The following is a 12,051-nucleotide window of genomic DNA, read 5'->3' on the forward strand; positions in this document are numbered from 1 at the left end:
TACAGTATATTATTTTAAAACTACTTGGCAACAAGCAGATGTTGGTTCGTGTGTTCTGTCCTCCTGGAGTTAGGTCTTGTCTACACTTACAGTGCTGCAGCACCAGTGCAGCTGAACTGTTGCATGAAGACACTACCTATGCCAACAAGAAAGCTTCTCCCATCAGTGTAGGTACCCCCCAAGAGGTGGTAGCTATGTCCATGGGAGAAGCCCTCCCATAGCACTGTCTATACCTGGAATTCAGTTGGAATGACTGCATCACTCAGGGGTGGGGCTTTGTAGTGTAGACCAGGGCTAACTAGTCTAAGTTTGTAGTGTAGACCAGGGCTTACTAGTCTACATGCAAAATTCACCAACAGCATTTCTCCAAGTCTCTGCCATTCCCTGTCCAGCTGCTGGAACTGTGGAATCACCAAATCTCATAACCCAACCTCAATAGGATTTGAAACACGAAGCTGGCATTTTATGCACTAGCCGACGCGCTCTTTAGTTACTAGTCACAAAAGCTGGAAAGTATTTTAGCCACCCTATTTTTTCCACTTCAGTAACAGAACTATTGAGAATGAATCCAGAACAGGTGTGTGATGTAATGTAAAGGCTCCTGTCATGCTCCCAGCCCAGCGCCTGTGTCACGTCTCTTGATCTGTCCTGAAGGTTTTTCTTGTAATTTCCTGAAAATGAAAAATAAAAATGGAAACAAAGGTTTGAAATGTTCCACCCTGGCTTGCCTGGATGATGTTAAGCCCTAATAATGATTCTGTTCTCTCCAGTAATCTACTTGTGCTTGTAACACGCCCATCGCCACCGTTACCCACCCAGTACCTTTCAAGGATTTAAAAGTAACAACATTCTCTCTCTTCCTGCCCAGACTGGAGGGGGAATGGCCTATGAGTTTGGGGAGTGTGCTGTGTTTAGTGCCCATCGCTGTGGTATCTGGCAGAAGCAGAAGGCAGAAGCAGAGTCACTGGAGAGCTGTGTGCGGCTCCCATCCCCAGCGGCACCCTGTTTTCTATACCTAAAAATGATCCATGATTTGTCTAAACTCCGGAGTCAGACATCACAAGCCCAGCAGCACAGGAGGGGGCGTCCCACTGCAGAGCCCCACGGTGGGTGGTGGCCACTGTTCTGTGACACTGGGCAACTCCAGCTTATGGCTCCCAGCTGTGCTAGGGGCAACTAAGGTGACCAGAGGTCCCAGTTTTATAGGGACAGTCCCGATATTCGGGGCTTTGTCTTATATAGGCGCCCATTACCCCCCTGTCCTGATTGTTCACACTCGCTAGCTGGTATCTGGTCACCCAAGGGGCAGAAGTGCCTGGGAGCACCCAGCCCTGGGCTGAGGTTCCTCCTAAGCTTAGGGACGGAGGGGGGAGCTGTTCAGAGCCAGCTGCAGGGCCGCCCTCCGGCCGCAGGGGACAGCAGCGGCCCCTCAGCCTGGGCGTCTCCCCCGCCTGCCGCCTCTATGGGGCAGCCGGTCTGGGCTGCCGATTAAGATCCCGTTCCGGAGCTCTCGCGATCTCTTCCACGCCTCCATCATGGCGGTGAGTAGCCGCGGCCTGCAGGAGCGGGCTGGGGGAGGCTTGTCAATCCGCCGCCATCCTCCCCCGGCCGGGGCTGGCCGGGCCGGGCGCCTGCTCAGGCGGGTGGGAGAAGGGCTGTGGGTTCCTGAGGGGCCAACGTGGGGAGGTTCCGGAGTCTCCCCCGCTTGGGAGGCCTCTTCCGTGGGGCCAGGTGCCCTGAAACCTGTCCCCCCTCCTGCGGAGCCCAGGACCCGCATTGCTATGGAGCCCGGGACTGACAGCCCCCGCCATGCAGTGGATACCCTCAGTGGTGGGGCGCCCTGCCTCAGAGCTTGGGCCTGAACCTCCCCCACCCAAATCTTGCCCCTTTGCTGGGATTGGTGCTCTTACCTGCCCTGGCCTAGGGTTAAACCCTCACGTTCCCCTTCCCGTGGGCTGTGAACTGCCCCCCCCCCCCCCCCCATCCACAGAGCTATAGTCTGAATCCCTGGCCTCCCCTTCGCAGCCTTGCTGGGGGGCTCAAGGCTGCCCCAAACCCCCCTTCTTGCCCTGCCCTGTAGCTCTCATGCCTGCTTTGAACACTGGCCCTGCAGTTAAGCTCTGTGGGGTGGTTGCATCTGTACAAATTGAATGGGAAGTGCTGGGCACTGCCTAGTACAGAATTCCCTTGCCCCCTGGATTGGAGTGTGGGAGGAGCACGTATAGGGTGGAAGGGTGTCAGGAAAGCCAGGGCTAGTACTCCAGCTGGGTTAGAAGGAGGCTTGTCTCTATCAGCTGTACGTATTTTCTCTCTACAGCAAGATCAGGGTGAGAAGGAGAACCCCATGCGTGAGCTGCGCATCCGCAAACTCTGTCTCAACATTTGTGTTGGGGAAAGTGGTGACAGACTCACCCGGGCAGCCAAAGTGCTGGAGCAGCTCACAGGCCAGACTCCTGTCTTCTCAAAGGGTAAGTCATTGCTCCTGTGGGGGAAACCGAATCATTTGGTGCGAAGTGCAGCAAGCGAGATCCCATCTTGTAATCGTTAGTGACACTTTTTATTAGATGTTGGGGAAACCATTTTTGGTGCCACCAGATGGAAAAAAGCAGTTCTGGCTTCTGAATGCTTCAGACATAATTTCTGCTTCTTAAAGCTTAAGTAATACCACTGGCTGAAGTGTGCCATCCGTAGGGTTTATCCCTCCAGGTCAGGGGAGAGGTATGTGGGGAGGGTGGTATAGAGAAGCCTGCACTATCTGTGCCTGTTATGTGAATAAAGGCCTTAAATCGCCCCTTCTACCACTGCATAAAACTCTATTAGATTTTAACTTTTACTGTTGCCCTTTCCTCCCTCTAAATATGGTGTCAAAAACAGTGTTGGAGTTTTTTTGCTTCAGTCTTATTAAAGCAAGAAACATGTTCCAGTCTGACTGAAAGCCATTGGAATAGCCCCGTGAGAGCAACTGACTGTGTGGGTTTGTCTCCCGCAGCTCGATATACTGTCAGATCCTTTGGAATCAGGAGAAATGAAAAGATTGCCGTTCACTGCACAGTTCGTGGGGCCAAAGCAGAGGAGATTCTGGAGAAAGGGTTGAAGGTGAGAATCTTGACTGCTCTAGCTGTTCATGTGGCTTGTTAAAAGCTTGCACGAACTTGAAGTTAGTGTAAACAAAATAATCTGTGTATTTAACAGCACTTTAAAATTGATGATTTACACTGTTCCCCTGTGTGGTCATTAGTTTCTCCCTTGTCAAAAAAAAAAAAAAACCTTAAACACACATGGGAGCAGAAAGTCAGTTATCAATTTCCAGAACAGTTTTTTAAAAACTTCCGGACATACTGTTAAGTGATGCTGTATGAAACTGGAATTTGAAAAAAATTAGTTTTAAAAGAATAATTCAGTTGTGTGTCCCCCTAAGGGTATGTCTACATTGCAGTCAAAAGTGTGACTGCAGTACCTGTAGACATACCGGAGTTAGCTTTGTTCTAGCTATCTCAAATAGCAGTGAAGCTGCAGTAGCATGGGCTATACAAAGGCACCTGCTAGAGTATGTACAAATGCACCTGCTAGAGTACGTACTGGTACTCAGGTGGGTTTGTCACCTGGACTACTATTGTTGTTCAGGCTTGCTTGGGTGTGTCTACAATTGCTGCAGTCACAACTCTGCAGTGTAGACATACCCTGAATTTGTTAGGACAGAGTTGGTGCAGGTACCTCTTCATCTTTGGAGAGCTCAGACCCTGCTCAAGGTGCAAGGTCTCAGATGGGTTCATGAAGTCTCTGTAGACAATGTTGTATCTGTCAGTATCACCTGCAATATTAGATGTTAAAAGATCTAAACTATGCATATACAGAGTAACAATAAATGTAATGTTTCTTATGATGTAGAGTTTCTGCCGTTTTCTGTAAATTTTTGTACTCTATCATTGCAGCTTGCATGAAGTGTCCTGTGCTAACAATCCTCCTGGCTTTAAAAGTGATCAGGGTGCTTACTAGGACTCTAGGCTTCGTTAGGCACTTGTTGGCAGTTAAGATTCTTAGCCCTGTGTGTGCAATCTGGGCAGCCCTCTGTGACGCCGCCTTTGTTGGTGTGACTGCCAGATGGGTGAAGAGGCCCGAATCTGCTGGATAAGAACCCTTTAGCTCTTGCCAGGAGCTGTTTGGTTCCCAAGTGGATCCTGTTGCAGCTCAGTGGAAAAAGCAGGACTCTGTTTGGAAAGACATAGAATGTAACTGGCTCTAAATGGATTTCAGGTGCGAGAGTATGAGTTGAGGAAAAACAACTTTTCAGACACTGGGAACTTTGGCTTTGGAATCCAGGAGCACATTGATCTGGGAATTAAATACGATCCCAGCATTGGCATCTATGGCCTGGACTTCTATGTGGTATGTATGCTTTACTTCCTTGTCTCTGCCAGCTTTGTCCCAGTGCTAGAGAGGTCACCTCTGGGTGCTCCAGAATAGCAGAAAGGTGTGGGCCACTGGGAAAGTCAGAACTGTCTTAAATGTCCGTATGCTGGGAAGGAAGGTGGAAAAGTGAGGTTTTTGTAGCTCTCTGCTTACAAAGAGGACACTAAACTCCTTGGGCTCAGCCAGATCAGCCAGGACATAACTTCGTAGCCAGCAGCAGAGAATGTTTTACTCTAGGTTTCATTGAGACTAGGTGCTCTGCTTAGGTGGGTATAGCGTAGGAAGACCCACTGGTATTTAACATGAAACATGTTTGCCTAATCCTGTCTGAAGATGAGTAAAACTAACAAAGTTACTGGTGTGCTAGAGATGGTGACCTTGGAGAGGAACAGCTGAGCTGAATTTTGCTTTATCTTCATGGCATCTTTGCTCTTCAGACAATGTAATAAAGAGTGTCTGGCACATCTGAAGGTGCAGCTCTCCAGGCCTCGGGATCTGTGAGAATTTAGGCAGGCAGGCTGGCTTCTAGTATCCACTAGGCTGTGTATTTTGTATTCTAAAACTTGAGTTCACCTCTTGGCTTCATTGTTTTGCCCATGTGCTAATATATAAAGACCAGTCCTTCCCTGAGTAGGAAGTCACTCTGGTCCCTCCATGGCTGATGCACAGTGCAGAGAACAAGGCCATCACAAACCTCACCACCTTCTTCTCCAAGTGCAAAGTGCATGTCTTTGACCTGGCCTTCTCTAACCTAAATACATATGGTTTAAATATCCATGTTGATATCAAAACAAGAAACTCCATTGCATGTTTTTCCTGTTGAGAGGATGGGGACCAGGCACATGATAGATGTTAGTCACATGGCTGAGTGTGCTACTGGAAAGCAGTTAGCTACTATTGTGATGAGCACAGTATACATTTCTGTAGTATAGAATAGCTAACTCAGGATGTGCATACTTTCCTATTTCAAAAAGTGACATTCCCCTTTTCTACAGAACAGGCACCACAAGGGTGGCAGCAGTGCCAGCATGTTCCTTTTCCACTGCTCTCCAAATATGCTTCAGCAGTGACCTAGAGGGAGAACCACTTTAGCCATGTGTTTACTGCGGGAAAAACATGAACTAAAGCATATTGACATATTTAAAAACACCATTTTTCCTAGTTAAGATGAGTCCTTAGAGTGAGAAGGTAACTAAGTCTCCAGGGCTCATTCTTTGGTTCCTCTGCTGAGACTGTGCCAGCATAATGACTTATGGGGCTTGCAGTCCACTAAGAACTGATTTTATCAAGTCACTTCACATAGGTTGCCGAATACCATCACAGTAGTAGCTTTTGATCTCCTTTGGGACCAGTGGCCTACAGGTACAGTTGCCATTAGAGGGTCTATTTCTTGCTTGGGTTTTAGTGCAGACAACAATACAAATGTCACTTTGATGGAGAATCTTTTCTTTCCATATGATGAGTCTTGAAAAAGAGTCTTGAACTGCCTCTTCAGATATTAAAAAGTGCTGTCTGTCTACTCCAGGTTCTGGGCAGGCCGGGCTTCAGCATTGCTGACAAGAAGCGCAAAACCGGCTCCATTGGAGCCAAGCACAGAATTGGGAAGGAGGAGGCCATGCGTTGGTTCCAGCAGAAGGTAAGCACCGACCTCATTTTCAAGTCAATCAAGCTATTCAGCAGCCTAGTGAGCTACCTCAAATACAGCCTGCTTGCTCTTGCTGACCCAATCTGTGATCTTCTAGTGAAAAGTGCTGACACACTGCTGAGCTGTGATGTGAGCATCTCATTAGCATGGGATTTTGAAGAGAGTAGAAGCATCTCTGAAGTGAAGGGTTTTCACTCCTTAGCTTTCCTCCTTTTGTGTTGGAAACCTGAAGCATAAAGATCGGCACGTGGACTGCAAGAAAGCGCCTCCGAAGCAAATCTGCTTATAAAGCATTTAAACAGGTGATTGTTAAAGGATAGTCCTAGATGCAGGTTTCACTGCAGTCTGGTGAATTCCAGAAGTAGAATACTGTTCTACTGGTCTCCGTTCCCGAAGATGTTTTGCTGTATCCACAATCTGGGACCAAGATCCCCAGGTAGACAACTACAGATCTGACTATGGGGATTGAAAATCTGCAGGTGTAGACACACTCAAAGGAAACAGCAAATTAGATGGGCTACAGTTGCCTCAGTCCCAGTACCCTGATTCCCATGGACTGCTGGTCCCACGTTCCAGGCTCTTACACGATCAGAGGGGCAGCTTCTGTGACTGCTGCTATGAAAGAAATATGTAGACAATGCTGGTGAGGAGGTGCCTTGTGCAGTGAATAGCATCTGTCCTGCTAGCTAGTCTGTATATAGCAGAGGAATGATGTTCACTTTTTTTAATTGTTTAAAACAATTGTATGAAATGGGGGTTTATGTTCAATTTCTCGCTTGCATTTCTGTGGTTGGGATAGGCCCCATGGCATGTAGACTCTGTTCTACATATTGGGTGGCCGAAGCTGAAAGTTATTTAACCCTGATTTCTAGGCCCAAGGATTCATGTAATAGTTGTGACCTGCAAAGGGGAAAACTGCTTTGTTTTTTTCCACTTGAGAAATGTGCTGCCTTTTTACGTGAGCAGTGTTGGGTCTTCCCTGTCCTTGCTGAGGGCGTAGAACTGTTCTGCTTGATGTCTCCAATTGAGCAGGCAGGATTTCTAGTCACTGTCTAAATATTGTGGGGTCTTTCTTATTTAGCGAAACTCCTGGCAAACACTTGTGAGCAAAGCTTCATATGAGTTTCAACATTCCATTGAGGCGTGAACTCCCAGTGCTGTTTGAGCAAACCCAGGGAATCTTTACGTGATGATTGTAAAGCAGCCTAAAAGCCTCTCGAGAGACACCTGTTGTGCTGTCTTTATCCACCATAAAGAGGCAGAAAGTCTTCCAAATCCAATTCTGTCATTGTGCAGGTCACCTTTAACTTACTCTACAACAGGGATTCTCAAACTTCATTGCACTGCAACCCCATTCTGACAACAAAAATTATTACACGATCCCAGGAGGAGGGGACCGAAGCCTGAGCCCGCCCGGGGAGGCAAAGCCCAAGCCCCACTGTCCTGTGCAAGGGGTCTAAAACTGAAGCCCAAGAGCTTCAGCCCCAGGCAGAGTACCTGTAACCTGAGCCCCGCCACCCAGGGCTGAAGCCCTCGGGTTTCAACCCCAGGAAGTCTAAGCCAGCTCTGGGGTCCCCATTAAAATGGGGTCATGACCCACAGTTTGAGATCTGCTGCCCTACAACATGCTGTCCTCTAACAGATTCATTCCACTGAGCTGTGGGCAAACAAGACCTGGTCTACAAACTGTTGGGCAAGTTTTGGGTGTCTCTTTGGCCTGAAGCATCTAGACCATGGTAGAAGCAAGTTCAGCTATTCAGTAGAGTTGTACTTTAAAGACTGCCTGTAAGCCATGGGCGGACTCACAGGCCAGGACTGTCTAAATGAAACCAACACTGGAATTCACTTCCATGTCCACTTTCTTACGACAGGTTTATTAATAAACATGATGAAAGGTTGATATATTTGGTAATGGAGACCTTTCCCACTTTCTGCAGCTGGAATGGGGAAGAACAAACCTCCTTTCACCATCATGTAGGTCCCATTAGCCCTTTTCTAGCTGCTCTGGAAAGACCCAGGCCTGAGCTTCCCTGACCTCTGGAATATGTCTGCTGCCCCTGTTAAGAGGCATGTGGCCTTCTCTGGCTACGTGTAAGGCCGTGTGCTTGCCCATTCCTGAGCATGTGTCGTGTGACTACAGCTTCCAGTTACAAGAGCTGTAACATGCACACTGGGATGCTCACATGTGCCCCAAGGCCCAGTGCCCTGTTACAAACCCAGTCAGATTAAATCTTTTTCTCAGTGGGGAGAGAGGACTTCCTCACCTAATTAACACTTCAAATAATTGAAATTGAATCCCCCTTATTACCAGATCCCAAGCTTTTCACTTGGACAAAACCTCCTTCCATTGATATGTATAGTAATTTTGTGGGAGTAAGCATTTGCAGGGTCAGCCTTCTGCAACGTTCCTGCCACTAAAGCTAAGATGCAAAGAGTAAGTCATTCAAAGAGACTAGTTTTCACTTGTTCAGAGGTTGTTTTACCTCCTGGTTTGTTCTGCTGTCATGTCTGGCTTGCAAACAGAATTCTAGGCAGCCTTTTTTTTTTTTTTTTAAAAGCCTTTCATTGGAAATGCATTCCTGGGAATGTCTTTTTCTGCACTTAGCTTTTGTAAAAAAACTTCATTTTCACAACCTACGTCTTTTGGGTCAAACTGATCTGATTGACCACTATTAAAGGAACACTAAACAGAAAATAAGATGGAAAGTCAGGTTCCTTGTTCACTTTGCAGACTGTAAATTTGGATGATCGGAGTCTTACTGTAAGTCACATCTGTGACCTGATATAGGTGGTGACCCTAGTCTCCTCTTCGGCACAACCACAGCCCTGACTGGCCCTGATTTCTGACGCTCCCTTTTCTCTCTCTTGCAGTACGATGGCATCATCCTTCCAGGCAAATGAGCAGTTCCAGTTACCAAAAATGTTAATAAAAATTTCTAACATTTAACTTGCTGCTGTGCATTTTGTGACTGGCTCCTCACCCCTCCTCACCATAAGCTGCTGGAACTTGAAGCCGATCAAACTGGAGAGGAGAGCAGACCCCCACTGGTGCGATTGCAGTGTGCAGCAGAGATGGCCAGTCAGTGCTGTGCTCTTGGAATGGGAGTTGCTGTCCAGATGGTAGAACCACACGGTGTGACTGAAGAGAACTTCACTCCGTTTCTGTGCTGGCCAAGGGGGGAAGCTACGGATAATATTTAAAACCTAGTTCCATGGGCAGAGGATGGGCAACCAGACAGTATGAAAGTAGAACTAGAGCAAGATTTGTGAAGCATTTAGGGACTGAGCTATAGCTCTAAGTAGGGAGAAAATAAAATCTAACCTCCATGATCTGATCCTAAAAGGCCTCATAGCATGTGGTGTTGAGGTTAGTGCCGCTTGGGAACTTAAGAGGGACTCTCCACCACTGGCTGAAACCATGAATAGTTTCTCTGCTCTTGGACCAAAACATCCATTTCAGTCCAAAGGCAAGAGCACAAGTGGTGAGGACTAAAGGTGGCTGAGGCTTGATGACTAAACAACTATAATATATTTGTAACTGGGACGCTCATTAGAGGAGCTAGTACATCCCCTATCAAGTGCTTATAAGCCCTGCAAAAGTGGTGACTTAAGAGCTTGCTCTCTCTTGAGCTGCTGGCTAACTCTTCTAGTGCACCCAGTTGAGAACCAGCATCCAGTGCTGTTAGTTACCAGCAGAGGGTGCAGAAGATCCAGACAAAGAAACAGCTGGTGCTTATTTCAGTTCATCTGAGAATCCAGCATCCCTCACCTTAGCTCACCTGGTGCACAGTTGCTGGAATAGAATCTGGGAGTTCTGCTTTGTACTCCTGCACCAGGTACCCTTTTTTTGGTATTCTGACTCAGTCCCCTGACACATTTTTCTATATGCCTGGCAATAGAGCGATTACTATTACATGGGCTTTAAAGGGGAGTACAGATATTTAGGAGGAAAGAATCCTGTGTCTCAAATAGGTGTTTTAGCCAGCTTTTTTCCTTCTCTCCAGCATACTGGGAATATAACAGCCTCACAGTACCCTAGACCATGTAACAGACAAGTTACTCCTTGGGGTGTTCATCTTTTATTCTATTTCATAGATAGCAGCACTCCCTTAAAGGGCTAGCCAGGGTTTAGGAGTGTAACGTGGTTCATTAAACATGGTTTCAGCCTGGCTGAACAAACAAGACCAAACTCAGAATGGTTGGCGCAGAGACATGTTTGCTGGCCACCCCACAGGTAGTATGGTTGTATAGACAGGACCCAGGACTCGGCTAGTCTACACTGAAAATGTACATTGGAATATCTGTCTCAAGGGTGTGAAAAATCTACACCCCAAGAAAAGATTACCCTGACCTAACCCTCCATGTAGACCGTGCTAGGTTGATGCAAGAATTCTTCTGTCGACCTACCTACTGTCTCTCAGGAAGGTGGATTAACTACAGTGACGGGAGAAGCCCTTCTGTCACTGTAGCAAGTGTCTACACTGAAGCACTGCAGCTGTTCTGCTGTAGCATTTTAAGTACAGACACAGGGCTTGGCTACAGTGGCACAGCAGCGGCGCTTCAGTGTAGACACAACCTAGGCTGAGGGGACAGATTCGCTGTCGGCGGAAGTAATCCACTTCCCTGAGAGGCAGTAGCTAGGTCTACAGGATGATCCACGTCATAGACTGGGGCCAGGAAATAAGCATCAATCTCGTCTCAGTGCTGCTGCACGTCACACCTTAATGACTGTTCCAGTTCCCCACTTGCACTCCACTATGGGCAGGGGCTCTCTCTCCAGCTTACGGCTCTTCTAATTGTATTGCAACTCTCTGGTAGGCAGCATGGCTTAATGGACTATGGGGTTATTACAGTTCTAGTAGGGGGTGAATTCCATGCTTTTAACTGAAATGTGACAGCTCTACCAGGGAGTTAGCACAGTACAGCCCTTTAAACCACACCTTGCCCCCTCATTCCCAAACACCTTCACAATATGCAGACCCTTTCATCCAATAATGCAAACATCTAGTCCATTAAATTCTCCCCCTGTGCCATTGTCCTGCCCAACGGTTTCTTCCTTTAGATTTTTAAGAATTTTCCATATTCCAGGTTCTCTGCTGTTGTGTTAACAGTGGGAGCAGTGGCTGAGGCCAGGTGTAGGTTGAGGGTAAGCAACCCTCGCCTACTGCCTGTGACTATAACTTGCCCTGCGTGAATATTATTGAGACTGGACTTCCTGGTTAAGGTTTGTGTAGGTACTTGTCCCTAGTGCAGTGATGAGGAGGGAAAGGGTTTGTATCCTTGTAATTACAGGTGTGTTTACATCTAATTATCTGGTGCCCTAGCAACTCACTTCCCTTGACACTATTGAAGATAAATACATTTTCTCTGATTTAACAGGTACATGTCTCAGGTGACAGTGTTCTTTTTTAGCCTTATTTCTTTCTTCTGGCTAACGTAAAAGGGTGTAACTACTGTAATTTTTATGAGTGTCTCATCATTTTTACTGGTTTCAGAGTAGCAGCCGTGTTAGTCTTTATTTGCAAAAAGAAAAGGAGGACTTGTGGCACTTTAGAGACTAACCAATTTATTTGAGCATAAGCTTTCGTGAGCTATAGCTCACTTCATCGGATGCATTCTGTGGAAAATACAGAAGATGTTTTTATACACACAAACCATGAAAAAATGGGTGTTTATCACTACAAAAGGTTCCCCCCCCCCAACTCTCCTGCTGGTAATAGCTTATCTAAAGTGATCACTCTCCTTACAATGTGTATGATAATCAAGGTGGGCCATTTCCAGCACAAATCCAGGCTTTAACAAGAACGTCTGAGGAACAGTGCGGGGGGGAAGGAATAAGCAAAGGGAAATAGGTTACTTTTTATAATGACTCAACCATTCCCAGTCTCTATTCAAGCCTAAATTAATTGTATCCAATTTGCAAATTAATTCCAATTCAGCAGTCTCTCGTTGGAGTCTGTTTTCGAATTTTTTTTGTTGAAGGATAGTCACTTTGA

At 46.8% G+C, this 12,051-nt stretch overlaps 1 protein-coding gene across 1 annotated transcript; it reads left to right on the forward strand.

Annotated features, from left to right (window-relative positions):
* The first annotated feature begins 1,441 nt into the window (after nucleotides 1-1,441).
* Nucleotides 1,442-9,002, forward strand: RPL11 (ribosomal protein L11). The gene is made up of 6 exons (XM_077837889.1): nucleotides 1,442-1,541; nucleotides 2,318-2,468; nucleotides 2,990-3,096; nucleotides 4,255-4,386; nucleotides 5,936-6,046; nucleotides 8,927-9,002. Exons 1-6 carry the CDS (start codon nucleotides 1,536-1,538, stop codon nucleotides 8,954-8,956), a joined length of 537 nt encoding a protein of 178 aa, XP_077694015.1. The 5' UTR covers nucleotides 1,442-1,535; the 3' UTR covers nucleotides 8,957-9,002.
* Nucleotides 9,003-12,051: the final 3,049 nt, after the last annotated feature.

This window comes from Eretmochelys imbricata, chromosome 19, assembly GCF_965152235.1.
Source record: "Eretmochelys imbricata isolate rEreImb1 chromosome 19, rEreImb1.hap1, whole genome shotgun sequence".
Taxonomy (NCBI): Eukaryota; Metazoa; Chordata; order Testudines; family Cheloniidae; genus Eretmochelys; species Eretmochelys imbricata.

Coding starts and splice junctions, on each gene's coding strand:
- RPL11 (XM_077837889.1), top strand. Junction 2,469..2,989: donor GACTCCTGTCTTCTCAAAGG/GTAAGTCATTGC, acceptor TGTCTCCCGCAG/CTCGATATACTGTCAGATCC. Junction 3,097..4,254: donor TTCTGGAGAAAGGGTTGAAG/GTGAGAATCTTG, acceptor AATGGATTTCAG/GTGCGAGAGTATGAGTTGAG.